General features: G+C 56.2%; 1 protein-coding gene across 1 annotated transcript in view; it reads right to left on the reverse strand.

Moving 5' to 3' along the window:
• Positions 1-18,972, reverse strand: part of PAPPA (pappalysin 1) — a 233,634-nt gene that overhangs the window by 49,688 nt on the left and 164,974 nt on the right. Inside the window, exons 11-15 of the mRNA XM_036261471.1 lie at positions 17,887-18,000; positions 16,834-16,969; positions 14,557-14,770; positions 6,016-6,184; positions 3,641-3,824 (exon numbers count right to left, since the gene is read on the reverse strand). Coding sequence (XP_036117364.1) covers positions 3,641-3,824; positions 6,016-6,184; positions 14,557-14,770; positions 16,834-16,969; positions 17,887-18,000 — 817 coding nt within the window. The remainder of the gene's footprint in view (positions 1-3,640; positions 3,825-6,015; positions 6,185-14,556; positions 14,771-16,833; positions 16,970-17,886; positions 18,001-18,972) is intronic.

Consider the following 18,972-nt stretch of genomic DNA (forward strand, 5'->3'; position numbering starts at 1 on the left):
GCCGTGGTTTGGCCCCCAGGATAGCCCAGATTCTGCTATCTTCAAAGTACTGGGTGACAAGATGAAGCAATCTTTCAGGAGTGGTACGAAAATTCCTCTTCGGAGGTGACCCTGCTTGTGGAAAGATGCTGGATGAGACCCGTGGAATAAAGCTGAACCCTCCAGGGCTGGGCCACAGGCTGCGGGGAAAGACAGAAGGGTCCCTGCCTGAGAGAAGAGAGAATCTGGAATCCCTAGAGGGTGGGAGGCTGTGGCAGGATTCTGGGGGAGAGGAGAGGGGTGAATAAAAGAGCTGAGCAGGCCTGGCGGTTACGTGCTGGGCACTCTAGGACGTGGCCAGTCTCCCCGTGGAACCAGCTCCGTTCTTGTCTCCAGATGGTATTGGGTATCTTTTGGAAACTGGTGAATAGACTGAGTTTTAAATCTGAGGTTAGGGAGGCAACGTAGATAGGAAATAGAAAAGGCAAGAGCCAGAATAGAAAGCAGGTCTTCTAAAAAGATCTACGTAGAATGAGGGTCACTTCCTGGTGACACCCCACTCCACAGTCAATTTCAAGTGCCCCCAACCTGGCTGAGTTGACGTGCTGTAAGTAATGGTGCAGTTTGGGCCGCTCCATTGCACACCGATGATGTTGATCTTGAAGGTTTTCACTTTGTTTTTACTTGAATGTTTTTTTTTCCCCCTCACGCACTTTTGTGGGTTCTGTCTACGCACAGTGTTTATTTGACAACGGACCTTGGCAGAAGTGAGTGATTCAGGGCTGTGCGTTCTCCGGCTGTTTTGCACACTTCTCGAAGGGGGCTTGGAACGCAAGTGAAAGTCAAGACAATTCACCTGGAATATAAGGGGCAAGTGGGTTTGTGGTGCCACCGGTGTCACACCAGGTTCCCAGGGTCTGCCCTGGGCTGCTGGTCCCGGGTGGTGCTGCGCGCGTGGGGACACTGACCTCCGGGTTCCGGGAGGAGCAGAGGACAGAGCAGTCTGCACAGCTCGCGGGCCCCAGGCCCCCACGGCACAAAGAGGCCAGGAGGGTGCCTCGGAGAAGACGAGTGTTTGCAAAGCAAGTTCTCTGGCTCGGGCATTTTGCCCTGGCCACCTCTTGTGATCCTCAGCCCGGCCCTTTAACGGGCACACCTGCGTCATTTTACATGTGCGGGTGCTGAGGCTCAGAGGTGCGAAATGGCTCACCCATGGTCAAATGGAGCAGAGCCAGGAGGGGCTCCTGGTCCAGCGCACGGTGAAGCCCCCTCCTGGCTCTGCTCCTTGTGTCCCACTGAACTGCAGGGGAGGAAAGACCAAAGGAGGGAGGGAGGAACCGGAAGCAAACGGAACACTCTTTATCCCAGGGCTTGAGAAGGGCGCCCCGAACACGCTCGTGAGAGGCAGCAGGGCCTTCGCTGGACCCGCTGCCGGCAGAGCCAAGCAGGAGCGTCTCACCTGGACTCTGAGCTCCAGGTGATGCTGGGAACCAAGGGGCATGACGTGCCAGTGGGCTCCAGGGGACGTGTGGCCAGTGGGGAGATGCTCCCCTGTATTATTATTTTTTAATTCTTTTTCTTTATTGATATTAGAGAAATAGAAACAGCAATGTGAGAGAGAACATCAGTTGGTCGCCTCCTGCATGTCCCCAATGGGGATCGGGCCCAAAACCTGACTGGGAATCGAACCGGCGACCTCTTGGTGCATGGGTCGACGCTCAATCACTGTGCCACACCGGGCGGGCTTTCCCTGTATTCTTAAGGGGAGAGCAAGGTTGGGATCAACCACTATCAAAATGATGGTGTCTGTGGGGCCTCGTCTCCACGGCACAGCCGAGGCGGGTTGCATGTCACGGTGCAGTGTGTGCGCCTCCCGCTGCCAGCAGCCTCTGACCGAGGTGCGATTCCCTAGCCCGAAGCTACTGCTACACCACATCTGGGCAAACGGGGCCAGGTGAAGGGCTCAGAGAGCCCGGGTGATGGACGGTTTGCAATCTACTGGTCTCGTTACCTTCCTCAGGTCAGATCTTGTTTTTTAATCCTCACCCAAGGATATTTTTCCATTTATTTTCAGACAGAGTGGGAGGGAGAGAGAAAGAGAGAAACATTGATGTGAGAGAGACACATCGACTGGTTGCCACCTGCAGGACCCCAACCAGGGCCAGGGACGAAACTGCAACCGAAGTACGTGCCCTTGACTAGAATTGAACCCGCGACTCTGGTCCGCGGGCAGACTCTCCAACGGCTGAGCCACACGGGCCAGGGCTCAGGTCACATCTTTAGAGTAGCTAAAATAAACTGTCTGTAGCTTTTTTATTCAAACTGTCTTGGGTTAAAAGTGAGGGGACCTAAGGGATTCACCCCCAAAACATTCCCTGCTTGTCTTTGGGGACAGTTTCGTGTGATTGCTGTGTCTTTCCTTCATTCCTACGAGAAACATTTCCCGTGGTGTTACTGTCAGCAATTGCCCAGCCATCCACTCAATATATTTTACCGAGTGTCACTAGGGACAGGCCCTGGCTCTCTGACAGCGATGTCCAAAGCAATTAAACACGGCCACTGCCTTCCAGGGACCCCAGTCCACCAATCTTTCGAAGTTATGTATCCCCTTGAAAAGGTGGGGGAACTATTGACCCTCTCTAATCGTCAGAACGCCCGAGACTCATGAATGCATGCTATATCTAAGTTGAAGGGAACTTACACATCTCTCTCCAAACCCCCCCCCCCACAGAACCCTACTTGTGCACCCTCTACGGAATGCCGGGCCCCAATGCCTCTGTGCCTGAGAGAGAGATCATTTTGGATGTCTGATAGAGGAGCAATGTTTCCTCTGGTGAATCAAGCATGGGGGGAGGGTCTTGGAACCCCAGGGAATTGTGCATAACGTCAATATCCAATACCCGGCTGGAAGCCCAGAACGTTTATCCTGATAATGCCGCTTACGTGTTCTGGGGTTTTGCACACATCCCTCCTTTCTCTCACCGGACCTCCGTGTCGCCATCTCCCCAGCAATCAGTCATTCCCGACGAGCTCTGTGCCCTGCTCATCCCGACCTTCTCGGGTACCAGGCCAGCCTCTCACTGCTCCCAAGGCGCGGCCTCTCGGTCGGTGTGCTCGTGATGTCTCATGTTCTCACGCGCGGTGCCCGGGACACGCTAGCACACGTCCTGTGCACGCCCCTCCTCCCCGCCCAGCTAGCCTTTCTTAAAGAGTAGAAGCTGGCTTTGGAGAAAGACAAGACCTGGGCTCCACTGTGCATCCCGTCACTGAAGAGGTGGCTTGGACAATGTCCTCCTCCGTGGCAATGGGAAGAATAATAGTATCTCCCTCTTCGGCTTCCTGAGCCCTAATCATATCCCGAGGCTGAGTCACATCAGCTCCCAGTGTTACTCTCTTCATCTGCTTTTCCTCCCTCTCCCTCCCCACTTTCTGTCCTCCCTTTCTTCTTGCAAATTCAGATCTTGGAGGGGATTCCATTGCCATCCTTGTCCATACCCTTAATTTCTCCTTAGCTGGGGGAATGTGTGTAAGTACAACTGGTGGAAGGAAGTCAGGAGCGCAGATAAAAGCCATCCACCACTTGGTGTCTGAGACCCCGCAGGAGAGCCTGGAGCAGCCTCTGGGGGAAGGACGCCGGGCCAGCCCGGCCGGGGGGCCGTACCTTTCAGCTGCGCTGGGTGGCGACACTGGAAGGAGCATGTGCGGCCAAAGGTGGTGCCCTCGAGGCAGGAGAAGGAGGCAGCGTAGACGTGGTGTTGGTCCGGGGTGCCACAGTCCACGGGCTCGCACGCCACCTGCTTGCTCCACTTGCCCTCCGTGCAGGTCACTGTGACGCTGGGCCCCAGCTGGAAGGCAGAGGCAGACACAGTGAGGGGTGGCAGACTGCATCCCAGCTATGGGGGACACCCTGCTCCCCAGGCCACAGCTTGGTCTCCTCAGGGCCTCAGGAGACCACTGCTGAGGGTGTTTACCTTCAGCTCGCTTTTAATGCCAACAACCGATGCATTAGGCATTCCCGTTCCCATTTCAAAGGTGCAGAAGCCGAGGCTCAGAGACAGAGTGAGCATCCCCAAGGTACACAGCTGGAAATCAGATAAGTGGAAACCGAACCAGAGGCTACGCTCCTAATGGCTGTCTGTGGTTCCCCAGGTCATTATTTCACTGCATTGCAGTGTGGCAGCCAGGGGGCTGTCTAGGGAGCCGGGGGTCCTGGCCGTTTGTCCTCTGTGGCAAGCCCCTTTGCTCTTTGAGTCTGCCCACTGCCATCGGATCCCGGATTCTCCAGGAGCCTCTCCCTACTCTAAAATCGGCCGGTTCAACAGTTGAGAGAGGCAGATGTGAAAAAGGAACGAGGTGGGGAACGTCGCGGGGTCCGCCGCAATGCGCACCAAACCAGAAGGTGACGCCCCGTGGGTGAAGGGCGAGGACATGCTCCAGAGCCAAGGGGGGCACCGTCATCACAGCCCTGGGGCTCCCATGCAAGGAGGAAGCCGCCAAATCGCAGCGGATTAGGGATGCCAAATGTTGACCTGGGATTCTAAAAGCAAAGGACACTTTTCCCCCTTAAGCACACATCAAAGAGAGGAGAGGCCCTGACTGCCAAACGGGCTGACTGTTTCCATAGGTGGTCAGACCTGCCGTGTCTGACAAGCACACTGTGGCTTCCAGGTCCGCGCAAGTCGGCGTCCCCAGCCGCCCGGAGCGTGCCCTCTGTTTACAGCAGAGGCAGACACAGTGAGCGGGGGCAGGCAGCACCCCAGCTTTGGGGAACACCCTGCTCCCCAGGTGAAGGCAGAGTCGGCTGGCGGGGCCCTGGAAAAGCTGCATCTGGAGACAGAGCTCTGAACCCTCACGCCTCAGGCTTCACTGCCACCATGCCCCACTCTCCCTCGCCCACCCGAGACCCCTCAGCAACCTCTGGCTGAAGCAACCTCTGCCACACCCTAATCCACTCATTGCATCCCCCTCATGCAGGACACACCCCTTGTCCCTGGCCTCTTCTGATGGTCCCCCGAGAGCTCTCTCTGCAACCAGTCTCACTGCTAGACTTCAAGCCACACCCAAGTGCGCAGCCAGAAGGACCTTTATCAACCACGGTGAGACCACGTCACTTCCTTCAACAGCTCCCTGTTGCCCTGAAGATAAACCCCAAACTTCCTGACCCAGCTAACAGGACCTGTACCAGTGCACCTTCCACTCCAGCCTCATGCTTAGGTGAGTTCAGCAAAAGAAACATGTCTGTGGCATGCTCTTTCTCAGCGATGGGCTTCCACGTACCATTTCTGCCTGTGCCCAGAACACATACTTCTTCCCTCTCCCCAATACACACCCCTTTATCTATCTATCTATCTATCTATCTATCTATCTATCATCTATCTATCTATCTATCATCTATCTATCTATCTATCTATCTATCTATCTATCTATCTATCTACCTAATTCTCAGTTTTCATGTCACTTCTCCAGGGCACTTGCCTTGAATCCCCCTGTGTTTCACAACATCTCACACTTCCCTGTATAGTGCTATCACTCCGCCTGGTCAGGCCTCACTGGCTGCTCCCAGCCACTAGTCACTAAGTGGCTTGAAAGGAGGAACTAGGTTTATCTTAGTGACTTTTTCCCCTCTAACTTCTAGTATCGCCTCTGATTCCTAGTGAACGGGTGTTTTGTGATGAATGAATAAATGAATGAATGAACATCTCATCGACAGAGGGCTCAACTCTTCCTAAAGCAGCCCATCCAATTGCAGCAGAATTCTGACTAAAGGTTTCATTCAAAATGCTCAGCCATGGTCTTCCAGACTTGCAGCCTACACAAAGACTCTGACACGTGTGGTGCGGAACACTACTCTGCACAGAACCATTATCGCACAAATTCCAGATTGATGACTGACTCATTCAATCACCACCTCTTTACTGAGTGTCTACTAGGTGGTAGCACGATTTTAAATGCTGGAGGCCCAGCAGAGAGCGTGGTTAGCACCCGGATAGCCTTTCCGGGCTGGAGAGGGGCTGTACACCCAGCACCGGCACACACCTGGCTCTTGATCAGCTCGTCGTCCCGCTGGATCTGGAGCACGTAGCCCGTCCGGCAGCTCACGGTACACTGAGCACCATGGTAGCGGTCACTGCTGGAGCAGTTGAGAGAGGCATTCTCCACGGCCAGCTCGGGACAGTCAGTGGCCTCGCATGCGAAGTGCACACAGCTGGGGAGGGAAGAAACAAGGTAAGAGGGATCTTCCTGCGGGACCTCTGCACTCCAGCTGGAAGATAAAGGCTAATGGTCTCCCTCCCCAAAATGTCAGGAGCCCGAGACCGAGGAGAGGAAGAGGACATGGAGGGAAGGAAGGGGAGCTGGCTTGGGTGAGGAAGAACCTGGAGGCAGTGGTCACGTTAAGAGCACAAGTAACGGAAACGGACAAACCAGGGCTCAAATCCTCGAAAGCTTTACACGTTAGGATGCTTCGAACCTTGCCGAGCCTCAGTTTTGCCCTCTGTGAAATGGGACCATTCCATTATAGCAAGTATTCACTGTGTTTCTAACCTGCCCGACACTGAGTTGAATGAAAGCCTCTCTATATTTTATGGTGGTACTGACTTCCGAGGGCCGTTGTGAGAATTAAATCAGATGGTTCAGGAAAAGCACAGAGCAGAATTCCTGGCACCAAAATACACTCAATAAATGGTAGCTAATGGTATAAATAAATCTATGCTCTATCACCCAGAAGCTGTGTAACTCTGAGCAAGGTACATCACTGATATACCTTTAGTGTGTTCTCAAATTCGGCCAAGCCACAGAGCCACGAGACTCAACCGAGACGTTGACTGGAGAATTCTTTTTTTTTGGTACGTGCCCCTAGCGGGAACCGAACCTGGGACTCTCTGGTTCACAGGCCAATGCTCCAAGCGCTGAGTCAAACCGGCCAGGGCTGGAGAGAATTCTTTCATGCGCTGTAATTTATGAATTGTTGGGAAAACTGAACAGAGATCAGGCCTTGTGTCCTCTGCAGATGCTGTTCCAGTTGTCCTGCCGGTTCAAATTCTGCCCATTCTTCTGGCCCCCGGTCCGGGTACATTTCTACAGGACACTTGACCTATGTCCCCAGGTGGGCTTCCTTGCAGGATGCTGCCCTCCTTTCTCCTCCACTGTGGGGTCTTGCCTCACACCCTAAGTGCACAGGTCCTGGGCGCCCGCAGTGCCCAATGTGCTCCCCTTCGGATGCAGACAGAACGGGCACAGCACCCCGGCTCTGGGTGACCTTTTCCTTCCTGTTACAGCGACCACAACGCTCCGGAGCACGAATGGCTGGTCACTGATCGCTCACATACATGAGCTCACTCCATCCTCACGACAACCCTATGAGCTAAGTGTTATTCATTTTACAGTTGGAAAAATCGGGGACCGGTGAGATGACGTTACTTAAGTTCCCACCCAGATGTGTGGTTCCAAAGTCCCTGTGGTTAACCTCTCCCCACACCTGGACTAGAACTACCCTGAGGGTAGAGATAACGCCCAGTTCATCTGGGTACCCCTCGCGCTGGCAATAGCAATGCCCGCGTGGAGCAGACTGCCCTGGCCAGCCTGGGACGGGTGGTGGCAGGGTGTCCTGCAGCAGCTCCCGGGCAGTGCAGAGAGGCGGCTCCATCCCGCCCAGCGAGAGCTTCTGGGCCTTCCCTCGCTTTCGCTCGCTGACTGTCCCCGAGCCGGCCCGCACACCGTGAGCACAGAGAGCTGGATCTGTCCCCGGAGCCTCGGGCCTCTCATTTCCCTGTTTTCATCTAGGAGACAGGGAGCCACTGCTGGGCAAACCAGCTTAAGAAGTAATTCCCGATTTTTTCCCTGTTCGCGTTTCAGGCCAGGCTCCTAAGGGCTTTGCAGGAACAGGGTTACTCCCCACTGCGCTCCATCCTGTGCCGAGAAATCAAGCGCAGGGAGGGGAGGGAGAAGCTACAACCTCCAAAGCACAGCACCAACGAATTCACCTTTTTTGTCCAAATTCACTTTTGCAAACGCCTCGGAAAGGGTAAGCCTTTGACTTAGGTGTCAGCCCCCGTGCTGATGCGGGCTTTGCTTTATTGATTTTAGAGAGAGAGGAAGGGAGAGGGAGAGAGATAGAAACATTGATGAGAAAGAACATCGATTGACCGCCTCCTGCATGGGGATCACTGGGGATCGGGCCCACAACCTGGGCATGTGCCCTGACCGGGAATTGAACCGGCAACCTCTTGGTGCATGGGTGCTCAACCACTGAGCCACACTGGCCAGACCTGATGGGGACTTTGAACTGGCCACAGAGCCGCCTTGGGAAATGCGGGGCTAGCGGGATCCCTGACATGCTGAGATGTCCCATCCCCACCCTCCTTCCTGCGCCACAAGCCCTGGAGGAGACTAACTGCGGAGCCAGCATGAGGGCTCACACCAAATTGATCTGCTCACGTGGTAAGGGCCACACGGTCCCCGTTTAACTGGGTTCACGCTGGGAGCTACCAGGGTCCAAGCCGGTCTTCACCTCCACCTGCCAGACGGGCCATTCTCCCTCTGCACTCCCAGGAGGGCCCTGCACACATGTCTGTGGTGGCCCTGGGGACTCGAGAGCCCTGTCGACAGACAAGAAATCTGGGCTCCTCTGGGCTGCAGGACCACAAATTTTGTGCACAAAATGTTCCTCTTCGCAGGGAGAAGATAAACCAGAAAACTCAAAGTTCTGGAACGAAAAGAGCTCGGGCTCAGCACCTGGGCACATCTGGGCCTCAGCCCCAGTTCCGCCATTTCCACCTGCTGTTTGACCTTGGAAAGTTAAATGACACTCTGCGCCTCGGTTTCCTCACCTGTAAAGTGAACAGGATAAAATGACTTCTCTCTCAAGATTGTCAGCAGGGCGACATGTCAGCCACTCCTTCGTTTAGTCAACAGACCCTGCCGGGGGCCTGGCTACATACCAAACACTGTTCTCAACCCTGGGGGTACAGCGACAGGGCACAGGTCAGACTCTGTCACCGGAGTGTCTGAGAGGGGTGGACATGTGCCCAAAGAAGCAATGCAGAGCCTGTTTTAGACAACCATGCGTGCAGGAAGGGCCCTGGATCTAGGTGAGATTACAGAGGGCCAGGACACTCCGTGCAGGGGGCCAAGGGCAGCCTCCGTGAAGAGGGAACGTCTGAACTGAGGCCCGGATGAAACGGAGGATCAGCCATACGGAGGTTTGGGACGGAGGAATCCCAGGAAGAGGAGAGGGCGTGTGACGGCCCAGGACGTGGGGAGCTCATGCTTGTAAAAGAGAAAGACCAATGCAGGAAAGAGCTTTGGAAATGCAGCTCCAGGAGAAGTGGTCTCGCTACTCGGACTCTTTCTGCGATGGAAGGAAAATGTCTCCTGAGTGACCCAACAACAAAACTTCCACGGTCAGAGGAGGAAGGTGGCATTGCATTAGGGAACCTGTCAGCTCTCTTCACTGCAGGACTTCTCAGAACCTTGAAAGTTCTAAAGCACGTTGTGCATTTTCCACAAGAGGCTAGGGTGTGCATCATTTCCCAGATGCGGATACCCTTTTTCATGGGACTAGTGTCTTCCAGAGCACACGTTATGGGGTGGGGGGTTCCCTGCTTTTTCAGCACATCTGTCCGCACCTGGTTTGCAGGCCTGAGGACAGGAAGAGAAAGGGAAGAGTGGAAGTACGTGCCAGGCACGGCCTCTGTGTGTGACCTACAGCATCCTGTTTGCGCTCTCACGGCAACTCCTTGAGGTGGTGCTGTCCTTCCCCCCTTCCAGAAGAGGGGACTGATCAGAGGAGAGTTTAAATTGCTTGTCCAAAGGTACTCTGTGTGGACAGAATTCATGCAGATCTGCCTGTCTGCCCCCAAAGTCCCTGTTCCTCCTTTTGCTTTTTAGTTAGTTGGAGAGGGTTATGTGAACATATTACCCAAAAATGATAAACATGACCCCAACTGCCCCTCCCAAATAACTGCCTGACACAGCCTGTCATTTCTGAAACACAAAAACAAAAATTAAAACAAGAAAAACAAAACAAAACAAAAGCCTCTGGCTTCGTTAAAAAAAAAGTGTGTGTGTGTGGGGGGGGGGGGGCGGATTGAACACCAGTGATGGACAGTCAATGAAAATAATTCAGAAAGGAAAAAGGAAGACACTCTTCTCAGAAGGGAGGAATGTGGCTGATCCGAGGAATGGGGGAAGGGACACAGGTAATTTATTGATGAAATTCCCACATCTGGGCAGAGGTGGAGAATTCTCCCCTGCTTGACCCCCGCCCTTCCCCGGATGCGGAGATAATCAGATACTTATGAATTCTCTTTTCTGATCTACTTTTAACTTACTTACTTATAGACTCAAATTCCACGTAGAGGTGAAACCTTAGGTGATCTGACGGCCAAGCCCCCACATGCTGCCCCGCCCCACGCGAAGTAGCCCCGGCATGCATTGCAGAGGATACTTGGGTCCTACTGAGACCACAGCGGAGCCCATGATAAGGGGCGGCGAGGGTCCTCTCCTGCCCCTCCGCCCTTGACTCCTGGCTTAGCTCCCGCCCTTGCTGCTCGGCTGTGATCATGCGGGGGGAGTGGAGGGAAACAGGCAGATTTTTATAAGTCATTCTGGGCTGTTCAGATGGGGACAGCAAAACAACCAGCACAACAACAAAACGCAACCCAGCACGCCCGACACTTCGGGGAAAGGGGAGCACTGGCCGGGCTGCTGGGCACCTGGGAAGTGAGACCCGCAGAGCCCCGGGGAAGCAGTCCTAGAAGGCTCGGCAGCCCTGGATCCTAGAGGCCAGTGGCGCGGAGGACAGAGGAGGGGACCTTAGACCTGCTGAAGGCCCGGTGAGGGGGCGTGCCTGCGGGAGGCACCCACGGGGCCGAAGCAGCCGTCACTCCAGGCCCAGGCTGCCTGGTGGCACCAAGGGCCCGCGGCTGCTCTGGCCTGTGGGACAGCAGTGCTCGGACCTCTGGTGACAGGAAAGGTCTCGGCCCTGGATCTGGAGAACTGGATGCAGTGCCGGTTCTGCCCCCACTGTCTGGGTGATTCGGGGTGACTCGCTGCTCTTGCCTGGACCTTCCATTTCCGTCCTCAGCTCAGAGAGTCCCCCAGCTTCCGAGGTCGCAGGCCCACGAGGACAGGACAACAGGGGGATCACTGCCGAGCTCTCGGGATGGGACCCAGGAGACGGTGAAGCCACGGGCTGACAGGATAGAATAGCGGGACCCCGGGTAGACGCTGATGGGGCGAGCGGACAGCATTCTGGAGAAGACTCAGGGAGTCTCCGGGAGCTGAAGACACACGTGTGAGGCACCACACTCCCGTCTGAGGTGGGTCCCCGGCCCTGCCACCCCGGCCGATGCTCGGAGAGGCGCCGATCCCTTGGAGGGCTGGAGAAGCTGGGTGAGAGTGTGGACAGCATCCAGGGCCTGGGTCTCTGGCCGTGAGCGGCTCCGTCTGGGCTCCAAATCTCATGCAGGAATTCCTGTACCTTCACCCAGGAGGCCAGTCCACGCAGGCTCCCGTCAGGCACAGATTCCAGGGACCCCTGGCTCTAGCCCTGGGCGCCCACCACCCCCCAACACAGGACCCCCCCGGCGGGAGGAGCTAACCTGCCCACGGGAAGAACTTGCTTTCCTCTTAGAGTCAGCTCCTCACAGTTGTCCCTCCCCAAACGGCCCCTCTGGGGGTGGGCTGGCCCCAGGTCCAGGAAGAGTCCGAGGTACAGGGAGAAAGAATAGAAAAGGAAAAGGGGCAGGAGAAGGGAGGAAGGAAGGAAGGAAGGAAGGGAGGGAGGAAGGGAGGGAGGGAGGGAGGGAGGGAGGGAGGGAGGGAGGGAGGGAGGAAGGGAGGAGGGAGGAAGGGGAGGGTGAATGGGAAGGAGGGAAGGTGGGTGGGAGGGAAGGAAGTTATTGGTCTAAACACGTGGCCCACTGGATTTTGTGATAAACTGATACTGCTCAGTGTCTGCTTCAAACCATGAGGGTAGATAGAGGCAGTGTGTGTGTGTACGTGTGTGTGCGTGTGTGTGCGTGTGTGTGTGTGCGTGTGTGTGCGTGTGTGTGTGTGTGTGTGTGAGATAGACACGCTGGAGCCCCAATTCACACTTGTTGCTTTTCTCATTGAAAAAGCCTCTTAACCCCCACCCCCGCCACCATCACTGTCACCCCCATCTTTCCCCTAACTGTGTGGAGCTGGGGTTTGGCCAGAGTTCCACAACGCGATCTCTCGTTTGAAACCGGATCCTGTTTCCTTGGGTCCCTGAATGTACTGCAAGCAGCACACCGGGACTGGCGTCCTGGGGTCTGGGTCCGCACACACCCCTGAACTGATGCGGAGTCGCCACGCTCTCCCCGGCAGCCCACCAGGTACCATGCTGCTCGAGGAGGAGAGGAAGAGCAGGAGGAGGGAAAAGAACTGAGAGAGAAGAGAGGGGCAGGGGACGGAGAGGAGGGAAGGAACAGACGGGGAGGGAGGAGAGGAAGGGGTGAGGGGCGGGGAGGGGAGGACCAGCACCTTCAGGACCCCCAGAAGCTGAGAGTGAAGTGCTGTCCCTCCTACGAGCGCATCTATGACAAGCGAGGCTCCTCACCTCACATCTGAGGGTGAAGGAAGCACCCCGCGGCCTTTCACAGCCCAGCCTGTCCCCGCGGGGCCCCGCTCAGGGGAACGTCCTCAGCACCTGACCTCCCGCAGACTGAACGCTCCCAGGCGGGCCGCTGAGGCCACTGTTCCTGGCTCTGGGGGGCAGAGCGTGGCCTCCTGGGGCCCGAAGCAGGGCTTTGCCTCAGGCTCCTGGGCTCACACGCTCTGCCCATACCTCCCAGGACAGTGACCACGGAATGACAGTAAAATGATGCGCGCCGGCCCCTCACTCCTGTCGCCCTTCCTAGCTCTGGAGTCACAGACCATCAGAACTGGAAAGAACCTCAGAAACATCAGTCCATGATCGTGTCACAGATGGGGAAACTGAGGCCCAGAAGAAGCCGTGCCGGGTTCGCAGGCGTGTCCCTGGCAGGACGCTGGCCCCGCTGTGATGCTCTCCCACAGGTCACAGCGGTCGACAAGCTCCAGGGACTTGTTCTGCGGTCACACCTTCCTACTGTGTCCTTCGGACACAAGCAGTGCGGACTGAGGACCCCAGGAGCCAGTGTGGCCTCCGTCCGCGCGAGGGCGTGCGGTTGTCTGGGTGTGGAGGGAGAGCGTCGTGGGCGAGCCGGCGGGGCTGCCTTTGCCACCAGTGTCTCTGGGTTCTGAGAATCCGCTTATTTTTATCGTCTGGAGAGCCAGGGGGTGAGGAAGCCTCTCAGGGTGAATATAACAATCAGGGATATTTAAGCAGCTCCCTGGCCTCCAAAACATTGCAACAGACTTTGCACAACAGCAGAGAGAGACGGGGGTGCAGAGCAGTGTGGGTTCCGCAACTACAGAGGTAGCAGGGGCGTGGGAAAGGCCGTGTCACCCCCCCGCCCCAGCCCTCTCCTCTCCTCGCCCCCAGGTACCCAGGGCAGGGCTGAATCGCCTTTCAGAGGGCCTCACTCTGGGGGAGCCCACAGAGACCCCAACTCTTTCTTTCTCCTTCGGGATCTCATTAAACAAACATGAGAGACGCTGTGTGCCTCTGGACCCGTCCTTCCCCTCCGGGGGCCCCTGGAATTCTAGAGAGCACAGAAGTTTGGACACTTTCATGCACTAGATACTCCCGGAGGTTCTTGCAGCCCCTCCTCTGAGAACTCCTGCGAACTCTGTGTGGAGAAGCACCACCACCCTACGGAGACAGCCATGTCCTTCAGGAACGCATGCTCTTCGCACGGTGCCTAACATTCTGCGAGGGCACCTTCACCTACCGCGCCCCGTTTAACCCTCACAACCAGCCTCTGGGCCAGACGTTAGCATCCGTGTTTCCAAAACGGCACCTTAGGAAAGTGAAACCACTTTTTCCTGGACACAGGATGGTGTCGATTCAGAGCCGGTGAGAGGGTCACCAGAGCCCCTCTTCTGTCCAGGAGACACCTTCACCTCTCGGCCCTAAACAGGGCCATGGACAGAGGCCCGAAGGAGCTGATGCTATGCAGCTGAAAGACAGGCTCTCAGACCACTGGGGGAATCCCAGGATCTGGGCTTGGAGGTGACAGATCTCACCTGTCACCGAAACAGGCAGTGAGCTGGGATGAGACAGATAACGGTCCTCCTCGCCCCTACATTTCAGAGTCATGCCACGGTCTGTGCTCCTTGGGAGGCAGGACGTGCCAGTGCTTCAGAGCCGAGAGCGAGCTAACCCCCCTCTCCTCTCTGTTCGAACGAGGGTGTTGGGGCCCAGAGAGCGAAGGCAATGCTCCCAGGGTCACCCTGCAACCACCCATTGTCACCACTGTCAGTTCTGGGGGTGCGAGCCAGAGGTCCTCTCCCCACCCAGCCCTGCTGCCCTTCCTGCCCCCTGGAGTCCGGGCCCAGAGGCAGAGCGGGGCAGAGCCCAGAGGACGGAGAAGCGACTGCCACAGCGGTCCAGGCGGCCCTCCCGCGCCAGAACTCCTCCACCTCCACTTGGCTACGAAATGGCCCAGGATGAGCAACCCGGGCGCTTACCTCTGCTCCGCAGAGCTGTAGGTCTCTCCTCTCTGGCAGCTGCTCAGGGTGACGGGGTCAAAGCTGTCGAAGGAGCGCAGGGCCACCCCCGAGATGGCGACCAGGGGTGAACTGAAGCTCACACGCACCGCCCGGCTGTGGTAGAAGGGCTGGCTGAGGTCATGGACCACAGGGATAATCAGAGGATTGTTTCTGCAGCTCAGGACATGGAGGCCTGTCAGGGGAGACAGAGGGCCGGGGGGCCAGGCTCATTACTCAAGGCCAGTCACGCCCTCCCCAACAGTCCCTTCCCGAAGCCCCCAGACCCTTTCATGTCTCTGCACAAAAGCACCATTGGGTGGCCGGTGGGGATTTTGAGTTTGATTGAAAGTTTCTTTGTCTGCCTTTTTCTCTTGGTTCCAAATCTTTCCAGCCCCCTTGCCTCCCTGCCCCCTAAGCCTTCCCTTCACCTAGCGCCCACAGCCCTGTCCTCCCCCAGGGGGCCACCCCTCCGCCAGCATCCCTGGCCCCTCCTCCCTCCCACGCTGGCCGCGTTAGAGCTGGATGGCTTGAGTTGCCCGTTTGCAGGCTGCCGTCCAGAAATAATTCACAGCAACAGGCCACTCGGTGGGGGTGGGGAGGCTCGCATTTTTAATCCAGCAACCTGTGAGCAGCGCCGGGAGTAGGTAAAGGCCCCTGCGACCCTCCTGTGGACGGAGACTGAGAACCCCGCGCAGGAAGAGGCTTTCCGGAGGGACACGGAACAGCCAGTGATCGGAAATCCCAGTGGACCGCAATGGGTCGCACTCCGAAGCCGGGGGTCTCTGGAGAACAGGGAGCAGCCCGGCCTCAGACTGGAGAGAGAGGGGCAGGGGGAACGGGCACATCCGGGGAGGGAGTGAGTGCCGGGCAGGGCGCAGTGGGCGAAGCGAAGCCCACTTCTGTGCAGGTGGAACTGGGCACACGCCACCCCTCAGCCTGTGACCCAGCAAACCCTCACACCCCTCCTGTGTCTAGGAAACGGGCTGGGACATGCAGCCCAGCACCCCAGGCTGTGGCTCACGCTCTTAGGGCCCCAGGCTTCTGCAGGGGAAGCCAGGGTGCTGAGGCCGAGGACGGGGCGGCGGGGGGACAGGGGCAGCGGACGCCGCAGGCATCGAGCAGCAGGACTCAGACCGTCCGCTCCGCGGCGAAGGCTCTCGAGCCGGTCGTGCCAGGACAGCTATGAAAATATTTGCTTCCCACTTAGGGAAATTTACCAGGAATCCAGATAAGTCCAGAGGGGTTTTCTTTCTCTTCCTTATTAGGATGTTCCCCCTTGCCTTTAAAACTAACTAAATAAGTAAACACGAAAACAAAACCAAAACGCCCTGGCTGCTCCCTTGGCTTCTGCTTGACCCCGGGACGACCCCTGCCGGCTTGCTGCCTAGGGGTCTTTGAGACAGCCCCGCGGAATGGTGTGGGCACGGCTTTGAGGCCGTGGCACCGGCGGGAACCCCAAACCCCCCGCAGGGCCGTACTGGAAACCTGGGAAGTAACAGGACGTCCTAGGGCCAGGCCTGCGCTAGGACGGCCGGCACCTCAAGGCATAGCTCACTGAACGCGGTGCTCGGACTGCGAATGGGTCCCCGCCCGACTGCAGGAGGGAAGGCACAGCTCGCAGTGAGGCACTGAGAAGTGGAGGAAACGGTGCCCCTGTCCCAGGTGACTGAGGGGTGGGGGCGGGATTCCAGCCTTGGCCACCGGCTCTGGAGTCCGGACTCTGCCTGGGTCCGTGGGTCCGTGGGTCGTGTGCAGAGGCGGGTGGTCCCAGTGACACCTCCAGCCCTCGTTCCCCCGGCCTTCCTACTCCCGCGTCGGACCCTTCCCTGTTCTGACCTCCGTGGAAAAGTCTGAAGCTCACACAGGACACACGGTTGGCACTTTGGGGCATCACAGCACCTCTGCAATAGGGTGAAGAGCTACTCAGCGCGACCCGGGGTCTCTTTGGGTCTCAGGTGCCCTACAGGTACAGCGGGAAACAGTCTTTGCCCATCTGGTTCCCAAGCTCTGCTGAGGATCACAGGGGATGCGAGGTTAAAGGTGTCTGGAAGGGGGGCTTTCACACTGACCCCTCACCCCGTATCTGTCAGGGTCAGACTTCTCTGATGTCCTGGTTCGACGGCAAGCAGATGCCAGGTGGAGAACATGACAGAGGAAAGGGGAAGAAAGAGCTTCCCCAGCTGACCCTCACGACCACGCACGGGCAAATGTGCAGCCAAGTACCGAGAGCAAGTCAGGCCCGAGGGACATGCTCACCTAGATCGTGGCTCTGATCTTTGGTATCGAGCAGCTGGACGCTGATGGTTTCCTGCTTCTGGTCCCCATAATAGGTCCCATCAGTCACCAGGTGGACAATGACCGCCGCAGCAACCATTGGCTGAGAAAAGTATGCCTGCAATGCATGTGACATAAGAGGGTCACTCATGCCCTGTCCCGTGTGGGGGAAGCAGCCACAGGGCAGGGACTGCATGGAGAACCTCCTGTCACTGGAATGAGACGACTCACGGGGCGTCATGGTGGGGACGGGGAGGCAGTGGGACATCAGAGGGAGGCACACGCTCTGAGATCAGAAACTGTTCCAGTCCGGGCTCTGCTCCTTCCGAGACGCTCCTGTGGACGGTCTGCTCTGGGCCTGTGTTCCCTCCCCTCTAAGTGGTGCATTCAGGAAAGGCCTGTGTCACAGGGCGGCCGTTAGGCTCAGTGAGATAACGGGAGTCAAGTGGCTGGCACAGACTAAAACCACACAAAAATGGGACTGTAACCATCTGTCCCTTCTCCATGCTGACCTCTGTACTAGGCACCGAGGGGACAAAGCTAAATCAGAAATGGCCCTTGCATCTACAGACGCTGGGGTTCACCACAGGCCAGTGACCTGCAGATAAGCATTCAGTACAATTCACAGTCCTTCAGAAGATGGGCTCACAGACTGCTGTGCAATACCATGTGACAAGTGCCTCCAACCGATGACCACACAAGTGCAGGACTAGATGGGAGGGAACAGTCACTTTTTTCTGGGGGGAGTCACTAGACTTCAGGGAAGAGAAGACAATGTTCAAAGGTCTTGAGCAATCAATAGGAGGTTCCAGGCAGACAAAGGTACCCAGACTCTGCTAAAACAAGAATCACTGGGGCGAGGGGAAGGTGGTTATTTCACAAGCAATGAAGGAATTCCATTTCAGGAAGCATCCACCACTAAGTGTTTTGTCCCCTGTCCTTACACTGCACACCCTCAGGGGTACTGAGAAAGGGTCACAGGAGGCAGTGCGTCGGGGCCACTGAGGACTCGCAGGTTCTCCAAGCTCTGCTTACCCGGAGCCAGAAAGTGAGCTGAGTCAGCTGGGAGTAGGAGTAGCTGACGGTGCAAGGGTACCAAGCGTGCTGGGAGATGCCTTCACTGAGCTCGATCACCTTGGTTCGACACACCTGGGAAGAGATAAAGACAAACAAGGGTTGCGGAGGGTCGCGGAGGTTGAATTACATTCAAATGGATAAACCTTTACCATCGACGTCTGTTGTCCTTGGCCACGTAGGAAGAGATGGGGATGAAGAGACAAGCCAGAGTCTATTCCAGGAGCCCACATTCTTACGTGGAAGAGGAAATCCTCAGTGCTCTCCAGGAAAGAACAGACAACATGTTTTCGTGATCGAATCAATGAGTAATTCTTATGGGGACAACCTCCAGAGGAGCTGGTATTTGAGTTGGGTCTGGAAGAACAAGGTAGAGATAGGGGAAGGGCGGTGCAGGTAGGGGGAACAGAAGCGAGGCTCCGAGGAGAGCAGAAACCCAGAAGGGCCAAGTTGGGATACGCTGCCTGTTTTATTAGAGTTTGGAGAAAGTGGAAGGATAGATAGGCTAAGGGGTTGGATCTCAGACTCTTGAATACCAAACAGAGCCCTTTAGAATAAATCAGTAACCTGTGCTCAGGGCACTACTAACAACAGAGCAAGATTACGACAGTAGGGACATTTGCTTCCCCTAAAGAAAATCAGCCCCACCACTTCCTATAAATCTATGTACACATATCTACACACACACACACACATTCATTCTCAATGGCAGACATACCAAGTGGTGTTAAGAGAAACACAAAGTATGTCTAGATGAGCAGAATTCTTCAAACTTAGGGGTTTTGTGTGTATCCAGATGTCATTCCACTCATTGGTTCATTCATTCCGACAAATAATATTTATTGAGTAACTGCTCTTTGCCAAGCACCGTGGGACAGGATGATGGACAAGACAGATGGTGAGGAGCTCAGAGTGACAACGTATGCAGATGTTCATTAAGTAATTACACAGGCACACGTAACCGTGCATCGTAGAACAGAAAGGGGTTCAGGTGGAAAGGACAGCTGAGTTGTTCTAGTGATTTGTAGAAGGCCATCTCATATGAGT

The sequence above is a fragment of the Molossus molossus genome, unplaced genomic scaffold (genome assembly GCF_014108415.1).
Source record: "Molossus molossus isolate mMolMol1 unplaced genomic scaffold, mMolMol1.p scaffold_m16_p_14, whole genome shotgun sequence".
Taxonomy (NCBI): domain Eukaryota; kingdom Metazoa; phylum Chordata; class Mammalia; order Chiroptera; family Molossidae; genus Molossus; species Molossus molossus.